This window comes from Carassius carassius, chromosome 35 (assembly GCF_963082965.1).
Source record: "Carassius carassius chromosome 35, fCarCar2.1, whole genome shotgun sequence".
Taxonomy (NCBI): domain Eukaryota; kingdom Metazoa; phylum Chordata; class Actinopteri; order Cypriniformes; family Cyprinidae; genus Carassius; species Carassius carassius.
Genome location: NC_081789.1, coordinates 21,849,587 through 21,870,895, shown reverse-complemented (window position 1 = coordinate 21,870,895; position 21,309 = coordinate 21,849,587). Strand labels below are relative to the sequence as shown.

General features: G+C 35.9%; 1 protein-coding gene across 1 annotated transcript in view; it reads left to right on the top strand.

The window, feature by feature from the left end:
- Positions 1 to 3,962: 3,962 nt before the first annotated feature.
- Positions 3,963 to 21,309, top strand: part of LOC132115643 (guanine nucleotide exchange factor VAV3-like) — a 61,543-nt gene continuing 44,196 nt past the window's right edge. The window contains exons 1-2 of the mRNA XM_059524054.1: positions 3,963 to 4,323; positions 14,595 to 14,711. Of these exons, the coding sequence (XP_059380037.1) occupies positions 4,120 to 4,323; positions 14,595 to 14,711 (321 nt within the window). The 5' untranslated portion in view covers positions 3,963 to 4,119. The remainder of the gene's footprint in view (positions 4,324 to 14,594; positions 14,712 to 21,309) is intronic.

Sequence of the window (21,309 nt, the reverse complement as noted above, 5' to 3'; positions counted from 1 at the left end):
ATCTGTATTGCAGGTGTGGGGGAGAGGGGGGATGCAGGAGGTGTGAATGGTGAGAGTGCTTGATTGGAGAGGTGATCAGGATGGGTTGCAGGAGCTGTTAATGGTGTGAATGGTTGTTTGGAGAGGCATTCAGGGTTGGTTGCAGGAGTTGTTATTGGTGTGAACAGTTGTGTGGAGAGGTGTTCAGGGCAGGTGATGGGTGTTCTTTCAAACCTGCAGTAAAACTCGTTCAGATCGTCTGCCAGTCGTTGATTCTCCACAGTGCTGGGGGGTGGTGTCTTGTAATTGGTGATCTTCTTTAGACTTTTCCACACTGATGCCGAGTCGTTCGAAGTGAACTGAGTCCTTATTTTTTCAGTGTAGCGCCTCTCTAGCTTGTTTCACTATAATGAGAGGTGGCTATCCTGAGTTCTTTAAATTTCTTTTTAGTCAAATATGTGAGTTTCACTAATAAATGTATCAGTATTCAACTTGTGTGTGTGTGTAATTATTAACTCATTGTAGGAAATACTCTTTCCCTTTAAATCACTATTTTAGCAGTACTATTTACACTCTGAACAGAAATGAAATGTCTTTCAAGTACTTTTATCTTATAAACACTTTCACATTTAACTCAAAAATTACTCTTTTTCCTTAATCAACTTAAAGTATCAGTCAGTAACCACACCTGTTTTATAAAAAGGACAGATTTAGTTAGAAAAAGTGTGTCAGAAAGTAAAAAGGTATTGATAAACTCACTTTTCAGATCACAAAGGTATTTAAATTCACATTCAAACAATAGGGCCCAAGAAAATAAAATAGCCGGCAAAACTCTATTTTAAATTTGAAATACCCTTCAAATGTTCAAATGATGCAGGCCTGAATGTAGCTTGGGTACGTTGTAGCCTTAAACGAAATGGCTGCTTCACCACACAGGCCAAACAAAAAAAATGGTACCTTATATACTCAATGTAGATGTAAGCTCACATGGACAGGATCAAAGGCATCAGTAACAGGAAACAAGATGAAGAGAGTTGAAGAGAAGAGAAGATGGTTGACGAGGAAAGTCACATGTTCGACGATACGGGCAAAGTCCACCACTCGGTAACGCTATCCGGCTCCATCAGTGTCTTTGATCATCGTCACTCTCACAGTTCCACACAGGCTTTAACTACTCGAGATCGCTAGCCGCTAACTTGTTAGCAAAGTCCATGCAAAACACTAAGCACTGATTTCAGTCTTCGTGTGCGAAGTATGCCACTCACACTGACAGAATTATCACCATTAAAGTGAATATAAGAGTCCTTGTTGAACACTTTCACTAAAACGGGTGCATTAGCTATATTAACATTAAACACATTTCTCTTATCAGTAAACACACTTCTATCTCACGCATCTTGCGATCCTCTTCCTTCCTTGTACTTTTACCTCAACTGTGATTGGCTCATTACAAAACTTTCAGAAATAAAATAAATTCACAAAACATTTCTGTAATTCTTTCTTTCTATTCTTACCAACATCATTAAAGCATCTTCACAAAGATTATTAACCAAAAAATATTTAACCTTTTAAATGTAAAACATGAACATAACACAATATGCAGTTTTTCTTATTGAGCAAAATCACAACTTCTTTGCTGGTCAATGATTCTTAACTTTTTTAACCTCAAATTCTATTTATTAAACTATGAAATTATTTATTCCAACTTATATAACTTTACTAATAATAATGATTTCTACAGGGTTACATCAGAATAATTCCACTTTGCCACTCTGATCTCCTTTTCCAGTGTGTATTTAGCCTGTTTATACAAGACATTGTCCCCCTTCCTGTAAGCATCTTCTTTGGCCTGACGAAGCTGTCTGAGTTTTGCAGTGAACCACGGTTTGTCATTGTTGTAATTTAGTTGAGTCTTGGTAGGAATACACATATCCTCACAGAAACTGATATATGATGTTACGGTCTCTGTGAGTTCGTCCAGATCGGTGGCAGCAGCTTCAAAAACACTCCAATCAGTGAGGTCAAAACAAGATTGTAAATCCTGCTCTGCTTCATTAGTCCATCTTTTTACAGTCCTTAATACAGGTTTAGCTGATTTTAGTTTTTGCCTGTAGGTCGGTATAAGATGAACCAGAAGGTGATCAGAGCGTCCCAAAGCTGCTCGTGGAACAGAGTGATATGCATCCTTTATTGTGGTGTAACAGTGATCCGGTATATTACTGTCTCTGGTGGGACAGGTAACATGCTGTCTGTATTTTGGCAGTTCACGGGAGAGATTGGCTTTATTAAAGTCCCCGAGAATGATTAAAACAGAGTCCGGGTGTTGTTGTTCTGTCTCTGTGATCTGCTCAGCGAGTTTTCTGTAAAGCCAGACTTACTTGCGCTTGCGGAGGAATGTAAACACTAACCAGAATGAGCGAGTGAAACTCCCGCGGCGAATAGAACGGCTTGCAGTTGACAAACTGCATTTCTAGATCAGGACAACACATCTTCTTTAACACAGTTACATCTGTACACCACCGTCGCGCGATTTCCCCGTTGATTCTGCGTCGCGATCCGCTCTAAACAGCTGAAAGCCCGGCAGATGGAGCGCGCTGTCCGGTATGGCGTCATTCAGCCAGGTTTCCGTGAAACACAGAGCAGCAGAGTGTGTGAAATCCTTATTTGTCCGAGAAAGCAGAAGGAGTTCGTCCGTTTTGTTGGGTAGAGAGCGTAGATTTGCCAGATGGATGCTAGGCAACGGCGTTCGAAATCCGCGCTTCCTGAGTCTGACGAGCGCGCCAGCTCGTTTTCCCCGCCTGCGCGTCCTGAAGCGTTTGATCAGCGCCGCTGCTCCTCCGATAACAATATTCAGTAAAACGTCTGAATAATTGAAATCCGGAAAAACATCTTGTGGTGCGTTCTGCCGAATGTTCAGCAGTTCATCCCTGGTGCAACTGATTGCAGGAATATAACTAAAGACAGGACAAACTAACAAAAAAACAAAAAAAATATGCAGAGCACGTCACGGAGGCAGCCATCCTGTACCGGCGCCAAGTGACAATTGTCTAAGTGACAATAATCTATATAATCCTACCATTGAATGTCCTCAGTTGGATAAATTATAAAGTAAGTGACATATGCTATATTTTTGAGTCATTTCGTCCGAAAACGTTTTATAGAACTAACACTTTACAAGAAAAAAAAAGTATTGCATTAGCGAACAATTAACAGTACTAACATTAGTTAAATAAAATATTTTACTAATAAAACGGTCCATTGTGAGTTGTGAATGTTAGCTGAGGTCAGAGAATAACTTTAACAGGTTAAGCTTGTAATTTTAATAAAATATTAGTATCATGTATGATGATATTCTGTAAAGTTCCTACCATATATATATATATATATATATATATATATATATATATATATATATATATATATATATATATATATATATATATATATCAAAATGCACTTTTTGATTAGCAATATGCATTGCTAACAACCTCATTTGGGCAACTTTAAAAGCGATTTTTTTTGTACCCTCCCATGCATCTCAGCCAAATACAGTTCTAAACAAATCATACATCATGTTTATTCAGCTTTCAGATGATGTATAAATCTTGTGACTGGTTTTGTGGTCCAGGCTCACATATGTAAATGATTTGGTAAATAATGACAGGACTTGTGTTGCTATGGCTACTTCGTCAGGCGAAAGCGACTTCTGCGCGCAAGCGTTGTTAGCAAACTTGTAAATCGAATTTCTGTGGTTACTGAAATAGTTTCAAACGTTTAAAACGTAGGGTAGACATATAGCGGCTACTAAACAGTATAGGCTATTGGCTTTGTCCTCCGGGTGTTCCGGGTGTCAGACTCACTGCAGCGCAATATACGGAACATCTGAAGCAGGAAGAGAGAGAGAGAGAGAGAGAGAGAGAGAGAGAGAGAGAGAGAGAGAGAGAGAGAGGAGGGCGCGGGGAGGGGAGAGTGAAAATAAGAGTTGAAAGCGAGTGTGTCTCCGCGGGTGCTCCAACCCTGGAAACACCATCCAATCCTTACATCTCCTGGGATTCTGCTATGCGCATCGGACGAGGAGACGCCACTTGCGCTTTGGTTTTGGATTGGTGTTAAATCTTTAACCTTGCACCGCTGGACAGGATGGAGCATTGGAGACAATGTGCGTTATGGCTGATCAATTGCAGGGTGCTGCCACCGAACCATCGGGTGACATGGGAGTCCGCTCAGGTGTTCGACCTGGCGCAGACCCTGCGGGATGGGGTCCTCCTGTGCCAGCTCCTCAACAACCTGAGACCCCAGTCCATCAACCTGAGGGAGATCAACCTGAGACCTCAGATGTCACAGGTAAGAGATAGCCTACGCGAAGGCAAGAAGTTCTGTTTCCAGTAACACTAGTAGTTAAACTCAATAATTGAGGATTAAAAGCATTTTTAGAAACACATGTTGTTATGTGTATGATAAAGGTGGATTTACTGCTGTGTACCTACTTATATATACAATATTTGTTTTGCAACAGAAAGTTTATATTCTGCCAGATATGCCAGTACCGTTATTTGCGTCTGCTGAATTCTGCCCCCTCTCGGTTAATATGAGCACTGCTGTGTAACAATATCAAGAGAGATGTTTAAAGATGCACTCAGACATTTTTTGTTTGTTTGTTGTTTTAAACCTTTTATACATAACAATGAAAAGAAACAGAAAGATGATTAAGAATTCTAGAAAAATATTTTGAAAACATTGTGAAAAATGTTCTCTACAATGGGAATATTCCCTGTTAACTGCTGGGTCATTCAGTTGAGTTAATGACAATAATGATATGTTTATTTTATTTAGTCCTTTCAGTCAGTGCACAAGATGTTTTTCAAAACATTAAAATAAAAGTATCAATTCTAAAACCACTATATGGCGCAAATAAGAACTGGCTAAACACACATCCAAAAAATGAGTGAGTGCACCTTTAAAGAGAATTCTTCACTTCCTACTGTACATAGTATATATAACTGTCTATGAGAGAAAACATATGTTAAATGAGTCCAAGAGTTTAAACCCAAGAGCACAAAGTGCTTTTTTTATACATAATTTGGTCAAAACCACAAATCTACAGCGCTCTGGATCAGGGTCAGACGAAAGCTTTTTAAGTCTGGTCTCGTTCGTTGTATTCTGTCAGGTGAGAGCGGGTTTAGTTGTCTGTGGGAAGCTGCTTTATTGAAAACACGGCCTTTGATATATATCTCTCATTCTGGGTTGTCAAACACCATCTGCTCCAAGTCTGGACTTGATTACACATCCCTCTCACATGAGCGGAAAGCTGCTGTCAACACAATGATGCTTCATAGGACTGACAGATACAGTATTCACAATATTGACCTTTATTTTTAAGGAAACGGATGCACACTAGTGTCTAGATAGGCACGCGTGCACCTTTTGATGAGAATAGACCTTTGCATTATATTTGTCAATGTGGTGTAGTCACAGTGTGCTGATTCCAAGAAACATTTACAATAAGTCAAAAGGGTCAGCTTTTAGTTTTTAAAATAAAGGTTTTGTTTGGTTCACTGACATTTTCTGTTGAAGGTTGCTGTATATGATCAGAATTACATCATACATCCTTTTGGCTTTGAAGCATCGTCTTGCTTCTGATTACATCAGATATGCTTCTTTGTTTTCATATGGTTTGTTATATCATAGTTTCTTTTTGCGTTTTTGATTTTCATCTGCTCTGACGTAGATGCATCTCCATTCACGAAGCAGTTTTACCCATTGAGAATTTACATACGCAAGAAAAAAAAAAGGGAACAGAAAATGAGCAAATGGTCTGTGTAAACCAGTGTTTTGAGCACAGAGGTGAAATTTCCATCTCTAAGGGCATCATCTGAATCCTTGAATTATTCATGACCTTTTTGGAAGCTATTTTATCAAAGACTCATTACAGCACATGGGACACAGACACGGGCATCCCAGGGGCAACAGCTCAGACAAAAGCAGAGAAGAGAGCAAACTAAAAACCTCATCAGGGCACCTCCAGGGGCCCAATGGGCCCTTTGGGGTTCCCTTCACCCTACAATAGCTGTGTAATTAAAATATAATGCTGAATTCGCCCCCTGAAATATCAGTAATGCTTTGATGTTTGCGACAGGCAAATATATATAAAAGATATATTTATATATATTTTATTTAAAAATATATATATTTTAAATAAATTATGTTCTCAATTTCTATTCATTCAATTAAGAATTAAATAATATAAATTAATTAATATACATACAAATATTTTCTATATAAACATATTAATAAAAATATGCTTTTATATATATACTATATATATAATAAGAAATAATACGAAATAATACTTTTATTTATCAATAATGCATTGAAGAGACATAAAGGCATTTAAATTGTTTTAAAAATATTTGAAATAAACAATGTTCTTCATAACTTTCTAGTCATCAAAGAATGCATTTTTGTTTCTCTCTCTCTCTCTCTCTCTCTCTCTCTCTCTCTCTCTCTCTCTCTATATATATATATATATATATATATAATGATAAAGTTTGGGGTCTGTACATTTTTTTTTTATGAAGATACATTAAAGACCTATAGAATCTATAATTATATTTTAAATTATATTTCTAAGTATATCCAAGTCTGAATTTTTTTTATTTCAAAATCAGCATAGAAAATGCAAACAGCAGTTAGTGCATTCTCTTAGGACTACTTAAGTACAGGTTTAGAACACAGAAGCTTCTGGGCAGGTTTGAAACATGAAACGTGGAAGTGCAAGTTTGAGGAAGCCACAAAGGCAAGCATCTTTCTCACGCACTGCATCAATCAGACTTGGTTGGTTTATGGGTTTCTTCCGTTTAAAGCATGTGCTTTTGAGAAGAGTGGAAGGAAATGGCAACAGGTGTTTGGTAGGGCTTCAAAACTTTATTTAGATCAGTTAGAATTACGTATGCACGGTTTCATTATCAAACAGTGAAGTTATCTACAAAATGCATATAATGCACTTGAGCCCTCTCATTTTTACCCAGTTGTGTGTATCTGGTTTGATGCAAAATAACCGGTGAGCGGTTATTTCACACTATCATTGTAATGCCAGTCACTGTCTCATCATTAGGTTGGAGGGGGAAGCACAAATGCTGACGCCCACTCTTTGGGCAGATAGTTTCCGAGAAATAACGCCCCCTGGGAAAATGAGGAAATGGGATGGAGGAAGGAAATGAAACTAAACATCCTCTAAAGACCCTGGACTGTGCCGTGGTGAAACATCAGAACCTCGAGGGGCTCAGATCTGTCTCTTTTTTCAGTGGAACCATGAGTAACAAGCTCCTGTCTGATACTATGTGATTTACAAAAATGTGCATGACAGATCCTGGGCTGTTTTTCAAGTGTATACTTGAATTTTTTATGCAGTGTCTGTAGAGAATGTCTTTGAATAATACACGTATACTGTATATTACATAGACAATCTGTTAAAAGCTCCTTTTGGGAGGTCAGAGACTGGTCACAGCAGCATATGTCTGTGTTTGAACATTTGAAACACCCATTCGTTTTAGTTATGGTGGAGCTCCAAGGTTGTTTTCATAATTCTCTGTGTCAGATTGTGGATTTGTACATTTCAGACAGGGACTGGTTGCACTGGTTTGCAGAAATACACTGATTTGATGTAGTGTACAAGAGGAATAACTAGACATTTGCATTTTGTGAAGGAAATATGAGTGCGGTTGTTCAATACAAAAGTTGTTGATGTTAGCATAGTTATCAAGGCCTTTCTGCTCTTTCAGATGTGTCAGTGAACTGCACGATTAATCAAAATAAAACCAAAACTGCGATATTTTTCAGTGTGAGTATCAAATTACGGCTGCGATACATAAATATATGCACTGCATGTTTCATAGGGAAGCGCAGCACTGTAAGCTTTTACACATGAGCAGCTCATGCTCTAGTGTTTTCAGTCTTTCAAAGTGCTTGGTTCACAGTAAATGTTGCTCCACACAAACTCATCTCATGCATGTGCAGTTATTTTAGCTTATAATAATCATTTGTGCTTATAAACAAGCTGAAAATGGTTCCCTCTCACCAGACGGAAAACTTGATTTTTATGATATGAAAATAAAAACATTGGTATTGCACAATTGCACTGTAAAAATACACTATTATTATTTTATTTATTTTACAAATACTTGATTTTTTTTTTTTACCAACAAAAACATGATTTAAAACCACATAATTTCCCCAAATCATGCAGCCCTAATTGTTTGTTGCTGCCTTTTATGGCATTTTTTAGGTAGTGTCTGGTGTTCTGAGTGGTTATGTACTGGTAAGCACATAAGCGCGCTATCTGAGGCCTATGCAAAAACAGCATGTCATGCATATTAATGCATATTTTCAGGATGCACTAATCTTTACAATGTCTAATAAGTCCAGCCAAATCTCTCTCTCTCTCTCTCTCTCTCTGTGCATCTCTTTGAGACTGACCTTTCCTTCTGTCACCAAGGTAACAGGCTCTACTGTAGATGGTTGGGAATCAGGAGGAATAAAGATACTCTCTAAAGACAGTGTGAAGCACACATTTACAGTTCATCTTTTGAACTGCACAGATGGATTTTTGCACATTAATGTGCTAATTATGCCGGTCACCAAGGGATACACACATGCATTAGGATTTGTAAATTAAGGCAGAGCTCTTTTGTTGCAGAAAATCCATGATTATTATGTTTTGAAAACCTACTCAGCCCCTCTTATGAGATTTGAATTGTATTCTGATCATTGTAAAAGCATTTACCGTCTGCACTGATGACATTAAACTGAACAGAGACGGTCATTGATGATGAGATTTAATTGTAGCATCCAATTGTGCATCCTTTTAAGTGGCCAATAAAAACAGTGATATCCTTCTCTGTGCTCACATGGCAAAATGGGCTTTTTGATGACACGTAGATGACGATCAATCAGTGGTGCTTTCGTAAATGCATGCACACAACCTGCAGCAGTGCAGCAGCCTTTACTTTAGCCCTTCACTGGAGCAATGACATTACAGCGCACAATGAAATGAGCATTATCTTGTCTCAGTTGGGATAAAAATAGCCCATAAATGGTAGCTGTAAAAATGTGGTGGCACTGGTAGAATTTCACCAGGATGCCAGTGAAGCACTAATATCAAATTGCATTTGAAAGTGCTGATGCATCTGTAAAGTGAAGCTCCTGAGATAAAATAAAAGAACTGATGATCTGAGGGCTGTTAAAGTGCATTCAGACACATCACATGGATTGTCATGGATGACAATTTTGAACTGTAGTTTTCAACCAATTTTATATGAATACAAAATACAGTTGTTATTGCTTTTGGACTATTTGTTTCTCCAGAATGGAAGGATCATGATTATGATGCATTGTGAGAGACCTTGTACTGTAATCTGTTATATACTGCACATTATTTTTTATTAGTTGCCTTTCTATGGATACAGAATATCTGCATAGAGTATAAATGCAATGCAGCAGAACATGAATGGTATGATAGTATGCTACTCCAAACACATAGCCGCATGTTTGTAGTAGCACATTCTGTTTGATACTGAGTCTGACCATCAGACCCCTCTCACATTGTTCTGACGGTTCATTTCTCCCAGTGTGGTGTGCAGTAACCCGTGTGCAGTGCCCTGTGAAGGTCAATTCACCACAGTTCTGCTAGTGATGACAATTTAGCCACCAGCCAGTGTTTATCCTCTGCCCCTCCTGTCCATTTTACACAGTGTGATGCTATGAGCATCCATCCTTAATAAGAAAAATCAGTTGTTGCATCGGAAATATGCTAAGAAAATCAATAGAATGCATGTATCCAAGGTCAACATTGATTTCTTTGGGGTTCAAAAATATTGCTTTGTTCATCACCAAACTGCTGTGAGACAGTGTTAAGCATGACTGGTCATGTATAATATAGAGAATATAGAATATCTATCTGCCTGTCTGTCTGTCTGTCTGTCTGTCTGTCTGTCTGTCTGTCTGTCTATCTATCTATCTATCTATCTATCTATCTATCTATCTATCTATCTATCTATCTATCTATCTATCTATCTATCTATCTATCTATCTATCTATCGGTTGTTCGTTTGTTCCATTCATCCATCCTAACTATATGTCCAGGTTTTAAAAAAAATAGATTTTATATTTAAAATACTTTATACATTAGAATACATTAGAATTTAAATTACCCATCAGTTCTGTTTTGTTTCCAAATACATAAATTGATTTAGATTAAAGTCTAAATGGTGCATAAACTCACTACCACTGCACCACACCACACTATTGTTGTTAGCATTGATAGCACTACATGGAGATTTCATCGGACTGTTTAAAGTGGCTTTGGAGAGCATTTACGGACTACATTTACAATTCATAAAACCATCGCAACATATATAACAGATGTCAGATAAAATCTAGCTCATAAATGCATTGAACAAAGCATATTTTATGGGGAATGCTTAAGAGCTAGCATGCCCTGCTGACTGTCGAGTTGATGCTCTTGGTCACCCTCTACCCACTGTGCTCTCATGCACGCAGTTTTAATAAAGCATCTTTGCAGATCCATGCTTCATCCAGCACATTGTCAGCTTGTTTAGCTGTCTGCTCTGTTAAACCAAGTGTAAAAGCTGCACATGGCTCATGGCTGGTGCTCTATACACAGGACGTAAAGCGATTTATCAATCCATCGATTTACAACACCTCTGACTTCCTATTTCTTCTGAATGAGGTTTTTGGTACTTTTGGAACCACTGCTGTTATATCAGGACTCAGACTCAATTTAAATGAATCATTTGGACTTTAAAGTAGCCATATACTCTTTGTATAGCTTTTTATTACAAGTCCAGGTTTCTTGCACTGAAAAAGTTGTAATGTGCTGTAGTAACATTCTCTTTCTGATACTTAAACAGAGTCTTTAAGCTACTGTACTGTACTTTGAAGACATCTATTATGATTAGCAAACCTCTTTTTATTCGGAAGCTTCCAGTGTAATTCAGTCTTTCAAGTTTGGGCCTACTTGCTGAAAATGAAATACAATGGTTATGCTGTGATAATACTCTCAAGATTTCTGATCAACCTGGGTTTTCTTTTTTTTTTTTAGCTTAGTGTACATAAATGGTCTGAATGAATCTATGCGCATGATTCAATATGAATGATTCAGTCATAGATAGATAGATACTAGTAATTCTAGTAATTTTAAGGAAGAAATAATAGAATATTTAGGAAACTCTCTCTCTCTCTCTCTCGCTCTCTCTCTCTCTCTATATATATATATTTATATATATATATTATGAAAAAAAATCATAGTAAATTATTTTTTTTTATTTATTATATATTATTTTTTAATTTATTTTTATTAAATTTTATTATCATTTTTTATAAATGTATTTTATTTTATAAAAAATGTTGTTCAATGTTATTCTTGCTTGATGCAATAAATGAAAAATATCATATGTGTATATATATATATATATATATATATATATATATATATATATATATATATATATATATATATATATATATATATATATATATACACTGTATATTATATTCAAAAACATATACAAAAGATTAAATGTGTTCATATTGCATCTAGCAATGTCCGTCTTTGAGTTCTTTTTTCTTAAATGTTTTTTTAATATTTGGAGTTTTATTAGGCAGGAGTTCGTTTTGCTGAAAACAATATGACATGCACTTGAAAGCTGATACTCATGCAGTATAATAATGCAAAATAAGAACCGGTTCTCAATTCCCAAACGTAATCTACATAGTATGACACTCTTATATCTCAAAACAGCAAGAAATAAATCCATACATTTTTTATGGCATGTCCCCTTTAAACCAGAATCAGTATCTCGCTATCTGTTTCACACATGCTATTTATTATGAATAAAAATGCTATACATTCAGTATTACTATGTTCCTGCTTAGTCTCAGTACGCCCTTCAGGAGAAGTAGGAAAATACATTTGTGAGTCTCCTGCAGAGATCCAGCTGTGCAGTAGTGAATGGAATAGCAGTTTTCCTCCAAAGCCGTGTTTGGTTGGGCAGGGCTTCTCTCCAATAAAACCCACTGGGTCTGAAGCGGCTGTGATGCACAAAACAGCACTGAAAGTATCTACAGACAGATCATGTGCTAAACATTCGCCTCTCCTCGTCTTCCTCTCTGTTTCTGTCTAGCTTCCTCTGAAGCCTGCAGGACTCCTAAAGACTCCAGGGCAACCGCGAGATGTGCCTTTCCGATAATGTGTTGAAAACAGTTGCTCGCTAAACATTTGCTCGTCTTATCTGTGCATAAGTGCGGCCCTAGGCCTCTGGTGGAGTCATTTGTAGAGAGGGAATGGGAACCGAGCGGCGGTGCGTGTGGCGCTTTTGATCTGCAGGCTTCTCACAGATAAGACTTATTAGTTTGTTTGTGAGAAAAAAGCTGTCTTTATGAATTTGCCAGGCTGATGTTTTCTACACATCAGTATGCCAGAGGACGAGTCTGATTTCAGATTGAGGGTTCACGGAGGTTACAGTTTCACATTATAACACAAGCACTTTCTGTTTCAAGAAATCACAGGTGCAGCTGCCGCATAAAACAGAGACTCTTGATATAATTCACTTCCTCTTGATGCTTAAGATAGAAACATGGCATTGCAGCAAGACTTTTTCAAGAGCTTGACAGGAGACGTACGGCCACCGACAGATGGAGGGTCAGAATAGAACTGGTAGAAACAGACACATTCTTGTGAGCGTGCCCGGCGAGAGGGCAAAGGTGCTGATCTGTGGACCATAACAGGACAGATTCAGATCGTTGTTTTCTGGGTTGTTGTGTGAACACATCGCTGCACTGTTGATGCTAATTTCCTGTGTCTGTTGTCACTTTGGCATTTTGCACATACTGGAAAAGGAAATTACAGATCATAACTTTACCAAACGGTCATTTTTTTCTTCTTTTATCGGAAATGTGCAAGATTCATTTCCAGTAATTTAAGTGCAGGCTACTAACTATTGGACTGATTCGTGTGTTGATTTATTAACAATACAGAATAGAAATATACATTTTACAAACAAAATGAATAATTATGTTTATTTTATTGAAATGATTAATGTTCTTGTTAATGATTTTTATATGATTTCTAATTACATGAAAGTTTTTGAATTATTGTTATTAATTGTAAAATATTAATTTATTAATATTTTTTAATTGATTAATACTCGTCTCATTTCACTCCACTATATATATATGAAGAGTTTAACAGATAACTCACTCAAAATCATGTTTTTTATTATGTTATTATGTTTTTATTTTGTTTGCTGTATTTTTTAACTATCCAATATTAATTGGAATGCACAATGAAAAAACATGATTTTTGAAAATGGTTAAAAACAGAGTTATCTGTTCTTGCAAATGAACTCTTTATATAATATTGATTGAAGTTAGCTGATGTGGTCTGTGTCTGTTTTCTTTTGGTTGGTTTAATTTGACCATATTTTAAGCAATACTGACAACAATATTGCAAGCGTAATGCAAAACAGTACTGCTTTAATTTCACTGCTATTACTGACTATTACTGACTTTCACTCAAATAACCACAAGGACTCAAATCTTTAGAATCATTTGGTTATATTATGTTTTTTTTGGTAGCTTGCAGTTACCGTGGAGTTTTGTGGTTGAACAGCAAGCTCTGCTGATGAGATTCTGGATCTAGAGTTCTGATAAAGTATCTGTTTTGTAACAGAGCTGCGGTCATGAGTCAACACAGGTGTCTGTTTAATACGACAGCTCGTGTTGGAGACTCGTCTCATTTCACTCCACAAATGAATGCGTTTGGATGTGTGCCAATCTTTTGCTCTTTGGTAAATTCATTAGTCAAGATTCGCTGAAAGTATAATGCAAGCTTGTCTGCATTTTCAATATGATTTTTTAGGTATAGTTCCCATATGCCTTCATGTTTAATTGAATTTAGGAATGTTTAAAAAAGAATAGGTCATATATTATGTAGTATTATATGATTATATTTCATTATGCAATCAGTATTAGACTATATGCTAATGAGTTTTTCAAAGAATGTAGAAGTTTTGCTAACTTGCAAACGTGGCTTCTCAAACCTCAAGTGATGTCCCTTTCTCTTCCTTATTTTATTTAAAGACATATTATTATGTTTTATCGTTGAAATAATTTCTAAGATGGGGAAGAATCCAGTTTTCATGTAATGAATGTCTTTGTATAATATATTGTAAAGGGGATATACTGTATGACTTTATCTAATCATGACATTTGGTGTTGTAAAAAATAAAAATTTTTTTTTACATTATTTTCTGTTATATATATATATATATATATATATATATATATATATATATATATATATATATATATAAATATTTTTCATGAGCATGTACTGTAAATGACTATGTGTGAACCTTAAACGAGCATGTAAATATGTGTATAGATCACAATAATATTTTTGTTAGATTAAGTTTATAATTATTTTTTAAATAAATCATCAAGTGCTGTGAACACTAATGATACTTATTAATATTAATATAATAAAACATATTAAATATTATTCTTTAATATCAAATATGCCTTTTATTTCTGTTTAGTTTCTCTGCTTGAAGAACATCAGGACATTTTTGCACGCCTGCTCAGAGATATTCGGCATGAAGAAGAGCGAGCTGTTTGAGGCTTTCGATTTGTTTGACGTTCGAGATTTCGGAAAGGTAAGATGAAATTTCACTTTTAACTCTCTGGTTTGAAACACATTCACTTTATACCTATCCTATAATCCACTGACATATTTACTTGTTCTGTTTGCAAGCACACTACAGCTGGCATAATTTGAATTGTTCATGTGCCACAGTCATCTTTCAGAGTTTATGGTGTCGCATCAGTCACAGATGTGGTTGTGTTTAAGTTTCCTGACATTAGCCTTTGAGCTGGCTGTGTTTTTTAAGGTGTTGTGTCTCAGTTGATTATGTTCAGAGATGCTGAGCTCTTTGTTGCCTGTCTGCTGTAATAAAGTCTCAGTGTCTGTGTCTCATCCTGCTGGTAATTTAATCCACTTTTCGGTATGTTTAATTAAAGATCAGTGGAAGACAGCAGGGGAAATGGCCGCCCTCTGTGAGGGTGTAGCGTGATTTTCTGGATGTATTACATCTTCAAATTAGTTACATGCCTGTTGGACTGATTGCATGCAGTCATATGTGTTTAAAATTCAAATTTGTCTGTTTTTTAACTTTGAATTGTGTATTAGTCAGCGTATTGACCCAGGCAGATGTTTGCCCCAGGCCTGATACTGATCAATACAGTCAAGAGCCCCTAAACCCCAAAGGGTGTCCTAATGCAAACTCAGCGACCTGTCAGTCCTCTCTCACCTGCTGTGAAATGTGAGCGGTAGACAGTAAATGATGCTGTGAGAGATCCTGTAATATTCCTCCCATGGGAAGCAAACAAGTAAACAGCAAGCCATCAGCTTTACTGTAACGGCTTTTAACTCTTGCCAAACAAAATGGAAAAAGACAGAATAAATCTAGATTTAATACTATGTCATATTTTGTAGCTGTCCACAAAAACAGTATTATAATAATATGTATATAATATATGAAAATATTTAAGTATATATATATATATATATATACAGTATATATATAATATATGTATGTGTTCTGTTTATTTATTATGTATACCTATATAAATGATAAATGAAAAAATATATGTATATACATTCATATATGTACTGTATATTATTATAGTTTATATAATATATAAATATATTGAATATATATTTTTCTTAAATATATACATGCATGTGTTTTTATTTATATATATATATAATAAATATACGCAGTACACACAAATGTGTATGTGTATTATTAATTATTTAATTAATTAATTTAATAAAAAAAAATCTTTTTATTATTTTTTATTAAACCTTTCTGAAAAAAAAGTTATGTTGATATGATACTTTTTTAAGTGCTTGCTGCACCATAAAGTGCAACTCGTGCTGTGTTAACATGCAAATGATAAACTCCGCAAATATTACAATCAATCATGTGAGTATACTGTCACTCATTTTAGATGTTACACCTCCCCATTTAACTTAGTATGCTTTTAGAAAAAGACAATGTTAAATCAAATGTGTTTCTTAGAAGCTTTTTGAAAAGCTGAAGTAAGCACTATTGTGTCTTTTGTCAAATAAATGTTGTGTGTTTTTTTTGTGCATGGAAAGGGATCATGTGCGCTTGACCCTTCTCTTATAAAGTGCAGTGTTTATTCGGTTTTAGACAGTTTAGTTCACTGTCAGACATGTATCAGAGCTCATGTCGTGTGATTTGTCCACAGCTGTCTGCTGTACTCACACATCTGTTGATTCTCTTATCTCATACAGTCTCTATGAATTTATTCATAAGCACAGAAGGGGAAAGTGTTCACACACAGATTTAGACAACGGCATACACTCGGCCCTCTGTAGAACACACAGAGAAGACATCACCAATTTTTTCCACATGACTGGCAAATCATCTGTTTCATTTATCTGACACTCGCTACAGGCAACTCTGCCAACACTTGTTTTATCACAAGGATGCAAATGTTCTGAAAGCATTTTAAAAGGGACATTTGGAATAATGTAGCACAGCTGTAGTATGTCACAATTTTTTTTTTTTATTACATTTATTTATAAATGTATAAATGGAATCATATTTTATAAAAACATAATGTGTAAAATAATATAAATATATACTTAAAATAGGCTTGAAAACGTGTCTGTGTGTGTTTAGTGCACTTTGAATATTATGGATTTAAATGGTACTTTATAAGAGTATTAATATAAAAATTTGTGTCTTTAATATAAAATTAATTGCATTTGTATTCTAATAAATTGTATTTAAAATGTGAAAAATAAAATGATTTATGATTATGTTCATCTCTGTTTCTTTGTGGTGTTGGTACAGTGGTGTTGGGGTTGCCTGTTGTGATGACGTATTTCTCTCTGACTGATAGATGGTAACGATTGCTCTCCAGTAATAAGCTTTAGAGCTGCAGGGCTGTTAGCTTGACCAATGTGTCTGTACGTTTACAGCCACAGTGACAGCTCAACTAAATCAATCCATTCATAAACCTCCTGCTTTCTTATTCATCCATCTCTAGTTTATAGCTTCCTGTCTCATCTATTCATCTGATGCTTTTTATCTACCAATCAGAGCAGAAATCTTTACTAAATGGTTAATTAGGACATATTATTTCAGCAATATATATATATATATATATACAGTACCTCCTATCCCAGTGAGCATTTTGCTGTCCAGTGTCTTAACTTAGCAATTTCTGTATTGCATTAGTTTTCAATATTTCTCATGGGGATTTAATAATTTTGACTTTTCAGTTAAGCATTTTTTTGGTTCATTTTATCTGAATATAAGGAGTTTATGGCCTTCATGGACAATTATATATCACATATAAATGATTAAATGCAAAATCAATAGTAGTTATTAAGATAAATGTGGTTTGGAATTGAAAAAAAAAGGTGTTTTTCTGCTTCTAATCTAGCTCAGAAACATTAGAAAGTTAGTATTTGTTTCATGAAGAAAGTTATTTGGACAAGATTAGATTTTTAGGTACTTAAATTTGATGTCATAGCTGAGAATTCGATTACGGCATTATACTCATGTCCCATGATGTTATTGATACATCAGTCCTGTGATTTTATAATCAGCATGTCTGTTCTATTCTGAGCCACATTCTGCTGACAAACCAATGGAAGTAAGTTCAAATGTGACATACATGTATTAGATATTTGCTTCTGCATTTTAGTGCACATGCAGGCTGACTTGTCATCTCAGATCCACTGAATACAGATGGGTGAAGTTCTGCTAAATGTTAGTTAGTTCAGTAAAACCTTGAGCTGGTGTGGTGAAGTCACAGAAATTCCTAAGAAACTGTGTCGGAAGAGTCATCAGGTCATCTCATGGATTCTTGTATAAGCGTTGTTGCTTATAAATTGTCACTGTTACTGAAGTGAAGATGGATCATATTTAGCACCATAATTGATTAATAACATGATTAGATCTATGAGTTGTACAAATGTCAAGTGCCTGTGGGCTTTGGAGGATAGAGAAGAAGGCCAGAAAGTCACTCAGTAGGAGACAAAGTGCAGAGCATCTGTCCTGCTATTGGATTTCCATAGTTAAATATATCACTGCTACTAAGGATAAAGACAGCAATCAATAGCTGCTCTCACTTTGCCAGCTTGTCTCTCTTTCTTTATTTGTCTCTGTCTTTACTACATTTTATCATTATATGAACAATGAATGCACAATTAAGCCTATAAATATAGACATGCAAACATGTGCAAGATGAAGTGCCCTTCAAGGCCCTTGTTTATGAGCGGATGTGGCTTTTATCGAGTATCGAGTGACAAGGTTTTTCAATAATGGATGCTAATTGGATGTTGTTGCAGAATGTGAGGGGGGTGGTGGTGGTCTGTCTGTCTGTCAAAACCTAGTGTGCTGCCTATATTAAGGTAACCCCGGATTCTGATGTGTAAGATGCTTCAGAAGTTGACACTAAAATTATTAGCAAATACAAGGTTGTAACCTTTGCAGATAGAACAAACTCTGTGAAAAAAATAAGATAAGTTGTAATTATAAATATGTCAAAAAACTAGTTCTGTCTAATTGAAATTGACAGTTCGTGCCTGTCAGAGTAAAATGTTAGCTTAGCAACATATGCTAACAACAGACTGTATTGGAAACGAGTGCAGGTGTTAGCAGGTGCTACAGGCCATGTAATCACACCACAGAGTGTAAGATATGTTACTCTGAATGATGGTACCCAGGAATCATTGTTTAGTTGGGTGTTAGAAGCAGTTCAGGCCTGAGGGGTGTAATGTTGGGATGTGTCAGAGCTCTTTGAGAGGAACTAAAGCATCTGACATCTGCTGTTAGTCGAGAGTATGCAGTGATGTGAAGTGTTGGGCTCTCAGAATGAGAACACAGCACACACACACACCATACGAGGAGGCGTGTGTCAAGTGCTCTGACTCTCCTCGAGGGTCTTTAGAAAGACACGCATTGATGATCTCCACACTCTCCCTGAACTGTGCCAAGAATAGGGCAATTCTAGCAGCACATATTGTATTGTATTTGGATCTCATAGGAAAGATACTGTATGAAAGTGCAACCAAATACTAATATGTGTATATGTGGAAACAAAAATCAAAAGTGCAAACACACACACACACACAAGACATAAAAGTTTTTATTCTGTATTTTGCTTTATTCTGTAAACTATATTTTTTTCTGTTTCCTTACCCTAAACTACCCTCAGCATTTTTTGATTTTAAAAATCTTTATTCTTATATAATTTCTATCATTTATAAACTGTTAGGAATGTAAGGTACACACACAAAGTAAAACTAAAAACAAATGCTTTTTAATCAGCTTCTATATTAGCTGTCTCTGCTTCATATATATATATATATATATATATATATATATATATATATATATATATATGTATGTATGTAGAAAATATATATACGTATTTATTTAAATATACATATTTCCGTATACATTGTGCATATCTATGTGTGCAGAAGAGTCCACAAATGCAGTGGTTTCATCAGGCCTCTGGCAGAAGCTGAACTCCTGGTTGTTTGGCTGTCTCTGTCTGTCTGTCTGTCTGTCTGTGTTTCAGTCTGCTTGGCTGTCTAACCCCATTCACAGAGTCACATGCCCTCGTGCAGAGAGCTGTTAACTGCTGGAAAGCATTCACACTTCCTCTTTCCTGACTTGTCGACCTCTTAATACGTGGCGTTCCCTGAAGGTTGAGTTGCGAGCTTACTCATGCTTCCTGTGGTCGACTCCTGAGGCCCCATGATGGAGGGGGAGGGTGTGTGTTTAAACACCAAACCCTTCCTGAGACCAAGACCCTTTAACACATCTACTGTCATTGGATGAAAATGGCTCTTGAAAAATTGGACTAGATTACTTTCACACTGCCTTTAATGTAATGAAAAACATGTTTTACTCAATATTTCTCTATATGGAAACCTGTTTCCGCTTCTTAATAAAAAAAAAAAAAAAGTTAATTGTGACTTTTTATCTCACAATTCTGACTTTTGCAATTCTGTGAAAAAAGTCTGAACCACAAGATATGAACAGAGTTGCAAGATTTAAAATCAGAATTGATGTTTTTCACACAATTCAGACTTTCTGTCTTATAATTCTAAGATTTTTGCCACCATGAAATAAAAAATAAAAAAGGTAATAACTATTTTTTATAGTTTTTATATCCATTTTTTCTCAGAATTCTAAGATTACATATCATAATTTTTGTATTTTTTCTCTGAGTTTAAATCTTGCAATCCATTTTTTCTTTTCATAATTAATGTTCTAGAAACATCCTGAAAATCAGAATGGCTAAATCTGCTTGTTTTCCCTCCGGTGGTTCTCACGGAGAAGATGAAAGGCAGGTGTGTGTTTTGGTGTGCTGGGTTCCTTGCTGTGGTCAGCGCTGTTACAGATGGGGCTTTTTGCAGAGCGCGTCTAACATTCTCCTCATAACCGCTGAGGGTCCTGTGTACAGATCTGCAAACATCAAACACTTTGTAGCACTTTAGTGTCCTATTTACACATCATGTTCAAGCTGCACACTCTCTATCTTTTCAAAGTTGGCTGCAACGACTGATTTTTTTCAGTCTGTAGTGGGCGCTTGGTATGAAAACACAAAAGCCGAATGGTGCTTGGAGCTGTTATGAGATGTTTGATCTTTGGAAGCATGGTATTGAGAGGCTTTATACTGAAGGTGTCATTTTTAAAGCCAATTAGAGATATTTTTGTTTTCCTGTGCACCCCGAGCCATCTGTTTGAATCCCACCAGCTTCAGTGAAGCTCAAAGCTGTGTGCTTTAGAAAAGATGTCCTCCCAAGGCCTTTTTGCTTTGAGTCCTCCAGTAAAACTTTCATAAGCACGCGAGCCAGGAACAGATTTTTTAGGATCTTTTAGTTTTGAGTCTGCAGTATATGGATGATAATACATACACGCAATATTTCAGCATAGCTTCATAACTCCAGCTCATGATAGCAGGATGGATTCTGATTAGCTGCCAATGTTTTTATCTTTCATCAGCTGAAAAAAATCGTTTTGAAAGTGATTCCAACTATATAATTTCTCTGTGCCTTTATCATTGAGTGATTAGTTAGTCATTGAATCATTTGCTCAACTGAAACAGTTTGTTCAAAAACACTGATTTATTCAGGATGAATCATTTACTCAAAACAAAGTAAACTTCAATTTTAAATTTAGGTTACTCAATTTT